We start from the raw sequence: 15107 nt of genomic DNA, 5'->3' as shown, positions 1-15107 counted from the left end.
TTTGTGCTATGGCTGTGCACGAGTTCTAGTCAATGATTAGTATGACTAATGAATAAAACATGAAAACAAAGACACTCTGAAAACAGAATTTCCAAGACATCTTCATTTTTGTCCCAAGACAAGGTGATGGCTTGGTATGAACATTCATTAGGTTGCAGGGAGGAGAAAAATGACGACATGGATACTGAACAAAAATATCAAGGCAACATGCAAAGTGTTGGTCCCATGAGCTGAAATTCAGAATCCCAGGATTTGTCTGTTAAAGCCATTGTGGGGAAAACCTCATTCTGATTGAGTGGGCCTATGGCTGCACCCCTGCCCAGTAATTAGTCTAATGAATTGATTTCTATTGACTGATTTCCTTATATGAACTATATACATCAAGGGCTCCCTCTACTGGCCACACACACTAAGGAGCATGGTAAAGGGCTCCCTCTGCTGGCCACACACTAAGAAGCATGTTAAAGGGCTCCCTCTGCTGGCCACACACTAAGAAGCATGGTAAAGGCCTCCCTCTGCTGGCCACACACTAAGAAGCATGTTAAAGGGCTCCCTCTGCTGGCCACACACTAAGAAGCATGGTAAAGGGCTCCCTCTGCTGGCCACACACTAAGGAGCATGGTAAAGAACAGAAGACACCGGGGATATAACTTAAACAAGCTTATTTTTAATGGAGCTGCAAAACTGTTTGAATTTCCTCGAGAACGTTCTCTTACATACAGGGGCGGCAGGTAGCCTAGCGGTTAACAGTGTTGGGCCAGTAACCGAACGGTCGCTGGTTCAAATCCCCGAGCTGACTAGGTGAAAAATCTGTCAATGTGCCATTGAGCAAGGCACTTAACCCTAATTGCTCCTATAAGTCACTCTGGATAAGAGTGTCTGCTAAATGAAAACAGAGTGAAAGTTTCAACAGTACAGAAACATGGCATCACAAATGCTCCCAACCCAAACAAACCCCCATCGTTAAGCAGACATCCTAACAAGATCTGGTTGGTGGGGAAATTCAAACCTTTCTGCTTAGCTCCGTCGTGGGAGGAGCCAGAATACCAAACTTTTAATTGAATTGGGTGGGTGAGGTTCCACCCGTCTTCCATATAAGGCACAAGACTAAATAAACCCCATCTCCGTTACTTGTTTACAGATGTCAAAATACGGCACCTTGACAATATAACCCACTAGTGTACAAAATGTTAATCCTACATTTTTTTTCTTATTTGTTTTTTTCTTTGACCAATGGTGAGGGGACCAGGAGGCTTCAGCCAAAGGAAAGATTAAAAAGTTTACTGACTTTCACTCTCATTTTGCAAATAAACAGGAAACATGATTTATCTTTTTATCAGAAACAAACTGATCTTTAGAAAGCTAAAAAGATAGAGAGAGGGGACAGGGGACAGGGGAGGAGAGAGAGAGAGAGAGAGAGAGGACAGGGGTGGAGAGAGAGAGAGAGAGAGAGAGGGGAGGAGAGAGAGAGAGAGAGAGGACAGGAGAGAGAGAGAGAGAGGACAGGGGAGGAGAGAGAGAGAGGACAGGGGAGGAGAGAGAGAGAGGACAGGGGAGGAGAGAGAGAGAGGACAGGGGAGGAGAGAGAGAGAGGACAGGGGAGGAGAGAGAGAGAGGACAGGGGAGGAGAGAGAGAGAGGACAGGGGAGGAGAGAGAGAGAGGACAGGGGAGGAGAGAGAGAGAGGACAGGGGAGGAGAGAGAGAGAGAGAGAGGACAGGGGAGGAGAGAGAGAGAGAGAGAGAGGACAGGGGAGGAGAGAGAGAGAGAGAGGACAGGGGAGGAGAGAGAGAGAGAGAGGACAGGGGAGGAGAGAGAGAGAGAGGACAGGGGAGGAGAGAGAGAGAGAGAGGACAGGGGAGGAGAGAGAGAGAGAGAGAGGACAGGGGAGGAGAGAGAGAGAGAGAGAGAGGACAGGGGAGGAGAGAGAGAGAGGACAGGGGAGGAGAGAGAGAGAGAGAGAGAGGACAGGGGAGGAGAGAGAGAGAGAGAGGACAGGGGAGGAGAGAGAGAGAGAGAGGACAGGGGAGGAGAGAGAGAGAGAGAGGACAGGGGAGGAGAGAGAGAGAGAGAGGACAGGGGAGGAGAGAGAGAGAGGGGACAGGGGAGGAGAGAGAGAGGACAGGGGAGGAGAGAGTGAGAGGGGACAGGGGAGGAGAGAGAGAGGGGACAGGGGAGGAGAGAGAGAGGGGACAGGGGAGGAGAGAGAGAGAGGACAGGGGAGGAGAGAAAGAGCAGAGAGGGGACAGGGGAGGAGAGGGAGAGAGAGAGGGGACAGGGGAGGAGAGAGAGAGAGAGAGAGAGAGAGGGGACAGGGGAGGAGAGAGAGAGAGAGAGAGAGAGAGAGGGGGGACAGGGGAGGAGAGAGAGAGGGGACAGGGGAGGAGAGAGAGAGAGGGGACAGGGGAAGAGAGAGAGAGAGAGAGAGAAGGGACGGGGGAGGAGAGAGAGAGAGAGAAGGGACAGGGGAGGAGAGAGAGAGAGGGGACAGGGGAGGAGAGAGAGAGGGGACAGGGGAGGAGAGAGAGAGGGGACAGGGGAGGAGAGAGAGAGAGGGGACAGGGGAGGAGAGAGAGAGAGGGGACAGGGGAGGAGAGAGAGAGAGGGGACAGGGGAGGAGAGAGAGAGAGGGGACAGGGGAGGAGAGAGAGAGAGGGGACAGGGGAGGAGAGAGAGAGAGGGGACAGGGGAGGAGAGAGAGAGAGGGGACAGGGGAGGAGAGAGAGAGAGGGGACAGGGGAGGAGAGAGAGAGAGGGGACAGGGGAGGAGAGAGAGAGAGGGGACAGGGGAGGAGAGAGAGAGAGGGGACAGGGGAGGAGAGAGAGAGGGGACAGGGGAGGAGAGAGAGAGGAGACAGGGGAGGAGAGAGAGAGAGAGAGAGAGAGAGAGAGAGAGAGAGAGAGAGAGAGAGAGAGGGGAGGAGAGAGAGTTGGTCAAGAGAATTGATGACAAAAGATCGAGGGGATGAGTGTTAGAGAGTTAGCTACTAGAGATAAAGAGTGTGCATGTCAGTGTGTGTGAGGGAGGGACAGAGGGCTGTTCTAACTGCAGCACTTGCTCTTCCATCCTGTGACTCCACTCCCACCGCTGATGTCCACGTTTTCACTGTTGGGCTCTTTGACGGGCGTCTGCAACACACACCCACGTTACACACACATTATACATGCAAACATTGCTTACACCACCATCATCACATACACAGTACCAGTCAAAGGTTTGGACCAACTGATTCATTTGGACTATTTTCTACATTGTAGAATAATAGTTAAGACATCAAAACTATGAAACAACACATATTGAATCATTTAGTAACCACAAAAGTGTTAAACAAATCAAAATATATATATATTCTTCAAAGTAGCCACCCTTTGCCTTGACAGCTTTGCACACTCTTGAATTCTCTCAACCAACTTCATGAGGAATGCTTTTCCAACAGTCTTGAAGGAGTTCCCACATATGCTGAGCACTTGCTCGCTGCGTTTTCTTCAATCCGAGGTCCAACTCATCCCAAACCATCCAAATTGAGTTGGGTGATTGTGGAGGACAGGTCATCTGATGCAGCACTCCATCACTCTCCTTCTTGGTAAAATAGCCCTTACTCAACCTGGAGGTGTGTTGGTTATAATAATAGTGGAACTAAGGCCAACCCAGATGGTTTAGCATATCGCTGCAGAATGCTGTGGTAGCTATGCTGGTTAAGTGTGCCTTCCCTCTTAAATAAATCAGTGTCAACAGCAAAGCACCCCTACACCTCCTCCTCCATGCTTCAAGGTGGGAACCACACATGTGGAGATCATCCGTTCACCTACTCGACGTCTCACAAACACCTCGATTGGAACCAAAAATAGCACATTTGGACTCATCAGACCAAAGGACAGACTTCCACTGGTCTAATGTCCAATGCTCGTGTTTCTTGGCCCAAGCAAGTCTCTTCTTCTTATTGGTGTCCTTTAGTAGTGGTTTCTTTGCAGTAATTCAACCACGAAGGCCTGATTCATGCAGTCTCCTTGAACTTGAACTCTGTGAAGCATTTATTTGGACTGCAAATCCACAAATTAACTTTTAACAAGGTGCACCTATTCCAGGTGACTACCTCCTGAAGCTGGTTGAGAGAATGCCAAGAGTGTGCCAAGCTGTCATCAAGGCAAAGGGTGGCTACTTTGAAGAATCTCAAATATATTTAGGATTTGTTTAATACTTTTTTGGTTCCTACATGATTCCATATGTGTTATTTCATAGTTGTGATGTCTTCACTATTATTCTACAATGTAGAAAATAGTAAAATAAAGAAAAACCCTGGAATGAGTAGGTGTGTCCAGACTTTTGACTGGTAGTGTACATACACACATGCTACAGATACTAACACCACCAACCTTTCTGAGGATGTCTTCTGCTAGCGTGAGGAAAGCCTTCTCGATGCTGATGTTGGCCTTGGCACTCGTCTCAAAAAATCTAATACCATGTTCTCTGGCAATCTGAGAGAGAGTGAAAGAGGAGGACATGACTGATTATTTACTATAACTCTATAACAAATGTACTTTAAGGGAAACAAACACATGCTACGTGTTGCAGTAGACCTTCAGAAAAATAGAATAATGCAAAACATATCCTTGACTATCCAGTGAAGAAAACGATGCCCACTGAATGAATGACAAATGGACGGAATGGGCGATAATTGTGCAAGTTTGCTTCACAATCTAATTTAAAATTAGGCCTAACTGAATGATAAGGTTGATTTAATTTAGAACAATAGTGTAATGAGGTTTGACATCTCGCCTTGCAGAATGATAACATTATCTTTTACGTTTTGACAGCTCGCCTTGCAGAATGATAACATTATCTTTTACGGTTTGACATCTCGCCTTGCAGAATGATAACATTATCTTTTACGTTTTGACAGCTCGCCTTGCAGAATGATAACATTATCTTTTACGTTTTGACAGCTCGCCTTGCAGAATGATAACATTATCTTTTACGGTTTGACAGCTCGCCTTGCAGAATGATAACATTATCTTTTACGGTTTGACAGCTCGCCTTGCAGAATGATAACATTATCTTTTACGTTTTGACAGCTCGCCTTGCAGAATGATAACATTATCTTTTACGGTTTGACAGCTCGCCTTGCAGAATGATAACATTATCTTTTACGGTTTGACAGCTCGCCTTGCAGAATGATAACATTATCTTTTACGGTTTGACAGCTCGCCTTGCAGAATGATAACATTATCTTTTACGTTTTGACAGCTCGCCTTGCAGAATGATAACATTATCTTTTACGGTTTGACAGCTCGCCTTGCAGAATGATAACATTATCTTTTACGGTTTGACAGCTCGCCTTGCAGAATGATAACATCTTTTACGTTTTACTTTGTAAAACGAAGCCGTTTCTTTGCTGCTTGGTTTACTGTAATTCCTCTACTAATCTAATTTATTGTAAGGGAAATAAAAACAGGCTACTTGTTGCAGAAGGCCTTTAGAATAATGCAAAACATATCCTTGACTTTATCCAAGTTGAAACGATGCCAGTCAGCCAATCAAAACTACACCGAAAACAATTTCACACATAAAAAGAACCTATAGACAAGATTAAATGGACAATAATCTGATGAGTGACAATATTATCAGTTGTCAAATTGTATATGAAGAGATGGATGCATCATACAGTGCCTTGCGAAAGTATTCGGCCCCCTTGAACTTTGCAACCTTTTGCCACATTTCAGGCTTCAAACAAAGATATAAAACTGTATTTTTTTGTGAAGAATCAACAAGTGGGACACAATCATGAAGTGGAACGACATTTATTGGATATTTCAAACTTTTTTAACAAATCAAAAACTGAAAAATTGGGCGTGCTAAATTATTCAGCCCCTTTACTTTCAGTGCAGCAAACTCTCTCCAGAAGTTCAGTGAGGATCTCTGAATGATCCAATGTTGACCTAAATGACTAATGATGATAAATACAATCCACCTGTGTGTAATCAAGTCTCCGTATAAATGCACCTGCACTGTGATAGTCTCAGAGGTCTGTTAAAAGCGCAGAGAGCATCATGAAGAACAAGGAACACACCAGGCAGGTCCGAGATACTGTTGTGAAGAAGTTAAGCCGGATTTGGATACAAAAGATTTCCCAAGCTTTAAACATCCCAAGGAGCACTGTGCAAGCGATAATATTGAAATGGAAGGAGTATCAGACCACTGCAAATCTACCAAGACCTGGCCGTCCCTCTAAACTTTCAGCTCATACAAGGAGAAGACTGATCAGAGATGCAGCCAAGAGGCCCATGATCACTCTGGATGAACTGCAGAGATCTACAGCTGAGGTGGGAGACTCTGTCCATAGGACAACAATCAGTCGTATATTGCACAAATCTGGCCTTTATGGAAGAGTGGCAAGAAGAAAGCCATTTCTTAAAGATATCCATAAAAAGTGTCGTTTAAAGTTTGCCACAAGCCACCTGGGAGACACACCAAACATGTGGAAGAAGGTGCTCTGGTCAGATGAAACCAAAATTGAACTTTTTGGCAACAATGCAAAACATTATGTTTGGCGTAAAAGCAACACAGCTGAACACACCATCCCCACTGTCAAACATGGTGGTGGCAGCATCATGGTTTGGGCCTGCTTTTCTTCAGCAGGGACAGGGAAGATGGTTAAAATTGATGGGAAGATGGATGAAGCCAAATACAGGACCATTCTGGAAGAAAACCTGATGGAGTCTGCAAAAGACCTGAGACTGGGACGGAGATTTGTCTTCCAACAAGACAATGATCCAAAACATAAAGCAAAATCTACAATGGAATGGTTCAAAAATAAACATATCCAGGTGTTAGAATGGCCAAGTCAAAGTCCAGACCTGAATCCAATCGAGAATCTGTGGAAAGAACTGAAAACTGCTGTTCACAAATGCTCTCCATCCAACCTCACTGAGCTCGAGCTGTTTTGCAAGGAGGAATGGGAAAAAAATTCAGTCTCTCGATGTGCAAAACTGATAGAGACATACCCCAAGCAACTTACAGCTGTAATCGCAGCAAAAGGTGGCGCTACAAAGTATTAACTTAAGGGGGCTGAATAATTTTGCACGCCCAATTTTTCAGTTTTTGATTTGTTAAAAAAGTTTGAAATATCCAATAAATGTCGTTCCACTTCATGATTGTGTCCCACTTGTTGTTGATTCTTCACAAAAAAATACACTTTTATATCTTTATGTTTGAAGCCTGAAATGTGGCAAAAGGTCGCAAAGTTCAAGGGGGCCGAATACTTTCGCAAGGCACTGTATAATTGACAGATGCAGAGAAAGGAGCAACACAGTGTCAAATCCTCCTTCAAAGTCACATGCAGATAAAACATTGTGATTTCTATATAGAATCTGAAAGAGTCTTTTTTTTAAACACATACCTTTGTCAAATAACTCATAATTCAATAGGTGCAGCTCTATTTCCAAATGTCACTTTTTCCAAGAATATCCCTGCATTCGGCACATTACCACTCCCGCAGTGGCATTGCATTCGGCACATTACCACTCCCGCAGTGGCATTGCATTCGGCACATTACCACTCCCGCAGTGGCATTGCATTCGGCACATTACCACTCCCGCAGTGGCATTGCATTCGGCACATTACCACTCCCGCAGTGGCATTGCATTCGGCACATTACCACTCCCGCAGTGGCATTGCATTCGGCACATTACCACTCCCGCAGTGGCATTGCATTCGGCACATTACCACTCCCGCAGTGGCATTGCTTTGGTTACTAAGCAAACATTTGTAACATAATAACATATAGGCTTTGTTTTAACATAATAACATATAGGCTTTGTTTTAACATAATAACATATAGAGGCTTTGTTTTAACATAATAACATATAGGCTTTGTTTTACATAATAACATATAGAGGCTTTGTTTTAACATAATAACATATAGGCTTTGTTTTACATAATAACATATAGGCTTTGTTGTAACATAATAACATATAGGCTTTGTTTTAACATAATAACATATAGAGGCTTTGTTTTAACATAATAACATAAAATATGCTATTTCTTTATGCAGTTCATTCTTTACAGTTCATGTGCTTTTGTTTAGGAATTCAGCAAAACATTTCACCAACCTGGACAGTTATATTGTAATCTTATTCATTTCTACTTTGTCAAACGAAAGTAGTTCCCTGAATTCCTATCGTATCTTTAAGTCATGGCAGATAATATTCTAATCTTTGGTGATTTTAATATTCACATGGAAAAGTCCACAGACCCACTCCAAAAGGCTTTCGGAGCCATCATCAACTCAGTGGGTTTTGTCCAACTTGTCTCTGGACCTACTCACTGTCACAGTTATACTCTGGACCTAGTTCTGTCCCATGGAATAAATGTTGTGGATCTTAATGTTTTTCCTCATAATCCTGGACTATCGGACCACCATTTTAGCACATTTGCAATCGCAACAAATAAATCTGCTCAGACCCCAACCAAGGAGCATCAAAAGTCGTGCTATAAATTCTCTGACAACCCAAAGAGTCGGCCTATATCGAATCTCCCATTCCTCTAATTTGTTTTGAAAAAGCTGTTCCGCAGCAACTCGCTGCCTTCCTGAAGACCAACAATGTATACGATACTCTTCAGTCTGGTTTATGACCCCATCATAGCACTGAGACTGCACTTGTGAAGGTGGTAAATTACCTTGTAATGACATCAGACCGAGGCTCTACATCTGTCCTCGTGCTCCTAGACCTTAGTGCTGCTTTCGATACCATTGATCACCACATTCTTTTGGAGAGATTGTAAACCCTAATTGGTCTACACAGACAAGTTCTGGTCTGGTTTAGATCTTATCTGTCAGAAAAATATCAGTTTGTCCTCTGACAAATCAACTGTAAATTTCAGTGTTCCTCAAGGCTCCGATTTAGGACCACTATTGTTTTCACTATATATTTTACCTCTTGGGGATGTCATTTGGAAACATAATGTTCACTTTCAGTGCTATGCGGACAACACACAGCTGTATATTTAGATGAAACATGGTGAAGCCCCAAAATTGCCCTCCCTGGAAGCCTGTGTTTCAGATATAAGGAAGTGGAGAGCAGCAAATGTTCTACTTTTAAACTTGGACAAAACAGAGATGCTATTTCTAGGTCCCAAGAAACAAAGAGATCTTCTGTTGAATCTGACAATTAATCTTGATGGTTGTACAGTCGTCTCAAATAAAACTGTGAAGGACCTCGGCATTACTCTGGACCCTGATCTCTCTTTTGAAGAACATATCAAGACTGTTTCAAGGACAGCTTTTTTCCATCTACGTAACATTGCAAAAATCTGAAACTTGTTGTCCAAAAATGATGCAGAAAAATGTATCCATACTTTTGTCACTTCTAGGTTAGACTACTGCAATGCTCTACTTTCCGGCTACCCGGAAAAAGCACTAAATAAACTTCAGTTAGTGCTAAATACGGCTGCTAGAATCCTGACAAGAACCAAAACATATTAGTGAGTGAGACTCGGTCTCAACCTTTAAGTCTTTATTTAAGACTTATCTTTTCAGTAGGTCCTATGATTGAGTGTAGTCTGGCCCAGAAGTGTGAAGGTAAACGGAAAGGCTCTGGAGCAACGAACCGCCCTTGCTGTCTCTGCCTGGCCGGTTCCCCTCTCTCCACTGGGATTCGCTATTACAGGGGTTGAGTCACTGGCACTCTTCCAAGCTGTCCTTAGAAGGGGTGCGTCACTTGAGTTGGTTGAGTCACTGACGTGGTCTTCCTGTCTGGGTTGCCCACCCCCCTCCCCTCGGGTTTGTGGCGTGGCGGAGATCTTTGTGGCCTATACTCGGCCTTGTCTCAGGATAGTTAGTTGGTGGTTGAAGATATCCCTCCGACCCCTCCTGTCTCAGCCTCCAGTATTTATGCTACAATAGTTTGTGTCGGGGGGCTAGGGTCAGTTTGTTATATCTGGAGTATTTCTCCTGTCTTATCCGGTGTCCTGTGTGAATTTAAGACGGCTCTCTCTAGTTCTCTCTTTCTCTCGGAGGACCTGAGCTCTAGGACCATGCCTCAGGACTACCTGGCATGATGACTCCTTGCTGTCCCCAGTCCACCTGGCCGTGCTGCTGCTCCAGTTTCAACTGTTCTGCCTGCGGCTATAGAACCCTAACCTGTTCACCAGACGTGCTACCTGTCCCAGACCTGCTGTTTTCAACTCTCTAGAGACAGCAGGAGCGGTAGAGATACTCTGAATGATCGGCTATGAAAAGCCAACTGACATTTACTCCTGAGGTGCTGACCTGTTGCACCCTCGACAACTACTGTGATTATTATTATCTGACCCTGCTGGTCATCTATGAACATTTGAACATCTTGGCCATGTTCTGTTATAATCTCCACCCGGCACAGCCAGAAGAGCCAGAAGAGGACTGGCCACCCCTCAGAGCCTGGTTCCTCTCTAGGTTTTTTCCTAGGTTCTGGCATTTCTAGGAGGTTTTTCCTAGCCACCGTGCTTCTACACCTGCATTGCTTGCTGTTTGGGGTTTTAGGCTTGATTTCTGTACAGCATTTTGAGATATCAGCAGATATAAGAAGGGCTTTATAAATACATTTGATTAATAGAATTATACAAAACATATCATTGATTATCTAAACAAATAACTATTGTTGTTATTTTGTTTAAATATATATATTTCCACAAATATTTCTTCAAGCAATGAATCCTAGATAATAGTTACTGCTCCATTTATCATATCTATATATCAACGTTTGCTGCACATTGCAGGTTGACATTGATGCTAAAGGCAACGTTCTGACAGGCTGAAAGTCTACTGTTAATACAACATGGAGCCTATTGAAATGATAGTGTGTCTCACCTGCTCTCCCTTGGCTTTTGGTACCACCCTCTTGTCCTCCATGTCACACTTGTTGCCTAGCAGCATTCTCTCCACGTCCTCGTTGGCATGCTGAAACACATCATATTACAGACTAACTCGAACCCCAACATCACACAACACCCCGACGCATCGTCGTACAGACTGACCTTGGCGCATAATCGTACAGACTAACTAACCCCAACAGTCTGCACTGTGTGTTGGGGTTAGTTAGTCTGTACGATGACGGGGTTAGTTAGTCTGTACTAACTAACCCCATCACAGTACAGACTAACCCCATCACAGTACAGACTAACCCCATCACAGTACAGACTAACCCCATCACAGTACAGACTAACCCCATCACAGTACAGACTAACCCCATCACAGTACAGACTAACCCCATCATAGTACAGACTAACCCCATCACAGTACAGACTAACCCCATCACAGTACAGACTAACCCCATCATAGTACAGACTAACCCCATCATAGTACAGACTAACCCCATCACAGTACAGACTAACCCCATCACAGTACAGACTAACCCCATCATAGTACAGACTAACCCCATCCGGCCCTCTGAATGAGGCAGTGAACGCTTTAGCAAGATCAACTATATAACGTGTGTGTGTGTGTGTGTGTGTGTGTGTGTGTGTGTGTGTGTGTGTGTGTGTGTGTGTGTGTGTGTGTGTATATATATATATATATATATATATTATACCATTCAACAGTTTGGAATCACTTAGAAATGTCCTTGTTATTGAAAGAAAAGCACTTTTTTTTCTTCCATTAAAATAACATCAAATTGATCAGAAACAGTGTAGACATTGTTAATGTTGTAGCTGGAAACTGCTGATGTTTTATATTTTGGACACACACACGCCACACTTGAAGTCAGAAGTTTACATACACTTAGGTTGGAGTAACTAAATCTCGTTTTTCAAACACTCCACGAATGCCTTAGGACATCTACTCGGTTAGGACATCTACTTAGTGCATGACACAAGTCATTTTTACAACAATTGTGTACAGACAGATTATTTCACTGTATCACAATTCCAGTGGGTCAGAAATTTACATACACTAAGTTGACTGTGCCTTTAAACAGCTTGGAAAATTCCAGAAAATGATGCCATGGCTTTAGAAGCTTCTGATTGGCTAATTCACATAATTTGAGTCGATTGGAGGAGTACCTGTGGATGTATTTCAAGGCCTACCTTCAAACTCAGTGCCTCTGTTTGACATCACGGGAAAATCAAAAGAAATCAGCCAGAAAAATAATTGTAGACCTCCACAAGTCTGGTTTATCCTTGGGAGCAATTTCCAACACCTGAAGGTACCACGTTCATCTCTACAAACATTAGTACGCAAGTATAAACACCCTGGGACCACGCAGCTGTCATACCGCTCAGGAAGGAGACGCGTTCTGTCTCCTAGAGATGAACATACTTTGTTGTGAAAAGTGCAAATGAATCTCAGAACAACTGCAAAGGACCTTGTGAAGATGCTGGAGGAAACAGGTACAAAAGTATCAATATCCACAGTAAAACGAGTCCTATATCGACATAATCTGAAAGGCGCTCAGCAAGGAAGAAACCACTGCTCCAAAACCGCCATAAAAATAAAAAAAAGCCAGACTACGGTTTGCAACTGCACATGGGACAAAGATGGTACTTTATGGATAAATGTCCTCTGGTCTGATGAACCAAAAATAGAACTGTTTGGCCATAATGAACATCGTTATGTTTGGAGGAAAAAGGGGGAGGCTTGCAAGCCGAAGAACACCATCCCAACCGTGAAGCACGGGGGTGTTAGCATCATGTTGTGGGGGTGCTTTGCTGCAGGAGGGACTGGTGCACTTCACAAAATAGATAGCATCATGAGGGAGGAAAATTATGTGGATATATTGAAGCAACATCTCAAGACATCAAATGAAAGTGTATTTGTCATGTGCACCGAATATAACAGATGTAGGTAGATCTTACAGTGAAATGCTGAATACAGCAGGTGTAGTAGACCTCACAGTGAAATGCTGAATACAACAGGTGTAGTAGACCTCACAGTGAAATGCTGAATACAACAGGTGTAGTAGACCTCACAGTGAAATGCTGAATACAACAGGTGTAGTAGACCTCACAGTGAAATGCCGAATACAACAGGTGTAGTAGACCTCACAGTGAAATGCCGAATACAACAGGTGTAGTAGACCTCACAGTGAAATGCCGAATACAACAGGTGTAGTAGACCTCACAGTGAAATGCTGAATACAACAGGTGTAGTAGACCTCACAGTGAAATGCTGAATACAACAGGTGTAGTAGACCTCACAGTGAAATGCTGAATACAACAGGTGTAGTAGACCTGACAGTGAAATGCTGAATACAACAGGTGTAGTAGACCTCACAGTGAAATGCTGAATACAACAGGTGTAGTAGACCTTACAGTGAAATGCTGAATACAACAGGTGTAGTAGACCTTACAGTGAAATGCTGAATACAACAGGTGTAGTAGACCTCACAGTGAAATGCTGAATACAACAGGTGTAGTAGACCTTACAGTGAAATGCTGACTTACAGGCTCTAACCAATAGTGCAAAAAAGGTGTTAGGTGAACAATAGGTAAGTAAAGAAATAAAACAACAGTAAAAAGACAGTCAGGAAGTTAAAGCTTGGTCGCAAATGGGTCTTCCAAATGGACAATGACCCCAAACATACTTCCAAAGTTGTGGCAAAATGGCATAGGGACAACAAAGTCAAGGTATTGGAGTGGCCATCACAAAGCCCTGACCTCAATCCTATAGAACATTTGTGGGCAGAACTGAAAAAGCATGTTCGAGCAAGGAGGCCTACAAACCTGACTCCGTTACACTAGCTCTGTCAGGAGGAATGGGCCAAAATTCACCCAACTTATTGTGGGAAGCTTGTGGAAGGCTACCCAAAATATTTGACCCAAGTTAAACAATTAAAGGCAATGCTACCAAATACTAATTGAGTGTATGTAAACTTCTGACCCACTGGGAATGTGATGAAAGAAATACAAGCTGAAATAAATCATTCTCCCTTCTATTATTCTGACATTTCACATTCTTAACTGTATCTCTATCTATATGTGTGTGGGAATGTGTGCGTGTGTATAATGTCCGTGTGTGTACCTCGTCGATGTTGCGGAGCCACTTGCTGATGTTCTCGAAGCTCTTGGCGTTGGTGATGTCATAGACCAGCATGATGCCCATGGCGCCTCGGTAGTAGGACGTGGTGATGGTGTGGAACCGCTCCTGACCAGCTGTGTCCCTGTTAAACACATTATATATAAACCTCTCCTGACCAGCTGTGTCCCTGTTAAACACATTATATATAAACCTCTCCTGACCAGCAGTGTCCCTGTTAAACACATTATATATAAACCTCTCCTGACCAGCAGTGTCCCTGTTAAACACATTATATATAAACCTCTCCTGACCAGCTGTGTCCCTGTTAAACACATTATATATAAACCTCTCCTGACCAGCTGTGTCCCTGTTAAACACATTATATATAAACCTCTCCTGACCAGCAGTGTCCCTGTTAAACACATTATATATAAACCTCTCCTGACCAGCAGTGTCCCTGTTAAACACATTATATATAAACCTCTCCTGACCAGCTGTGTCCCTGTTAAACACATTATATATAAACCTCTCCTGACCAGCTGTGTTCCTGTTAAACACATTATATATAAACCTCTCCTGACCAGCTGTGTCCCTGTTAAACACATTATATATAAACCTCTCCTGACCAGCTGTGTCCCTGTTAAACACATTATATATAAACCTCTCCTGACCAGCTGTGTCCCTGTTAAACACATTATATATAAACCTCTCCTGACCAGCTGTGTCCCTGTTAAACACATTATATATAAACCTCTCCTGACCAGCAGTGTCCCTGTTAAACACATTATATATAAACCTCTCCTGACCAGCAGTGTCCCTGTTAAACACATTATATATAAACCTCTCCTGACCAGCAGTGTCCCTGTTAAACACATTATATATAAACCTCTCCTGACCAGCTGTGTCCCTGTTAAACACATTATATATAAACCTCTCCTGACCAGCAGTGTCCCTGTTAAACACATTATATATAAACCTCTCCTGACCAGCTGTGTCCCTGTTAAACACATTATATATAAACCTCTCCTGACCAGCAGTGTCCCTGTTAAACACATTATTTATAAACCTCTCCTGACCAGCTGTGTCCCTGTTAAACACATTATATATAAACCTCTCC

At 43.4% G+C, this 15107-nt stretch overlaps 1 protein-coding gene across 1 annotated transcript in view; it reads right to left on the bottom strand.

The window, feature by feature from the left end:
* Window positions 1–647: 647 nt before the first annotated feature.
* rab10 (RAB10, member RAS oncogene family) overlaps window positions 648–15107 on the bottom strand; it is a 29941-nt gene continuing 15481 nt past the window's right edge. Inside the window, exons 3-6 of the mRNA XM_021601145.3 lie at window positions 13994–14132; window positions 10844–10933; window positions 4374–4475; window positions 648–3128 (exon numbers count right to left, since the gene is read on the bottom strand). Coding sequence (XP_021456820.1) covers window positions 3042–3128; window positions 4374–4475; window positions 10844–10933; window positions 13994–14132 — 418 coding nt within the window. The 3' untranslated portion in view covers window positions 648–3041. The remainder of the gene's footprint in view (window positions 3129–4373; window positions 4476–10843; window positions 10934–13993; window positions 14133–15107) is intronic.

This window comes from Oncorhynchus mykiss, chromosome 4, assembly GCF_057628025.1.
Source record: "Oncorhynchus mykiss isolate SJ-2025 chromosome 4, ASM5762802v1, whole genome shotgun sequence".
In the NCBI taxonomy this organism is placed as follows: Eukaryota; Metazoa; Chordata; class Actinopteri; order Salmoniformes; family Salmonidae; genus Oncorhynchus; species Oncorhynchus mykiss.
This window is presented reverse-complemented; position numbering and strand designations above follow the sequence as displayed.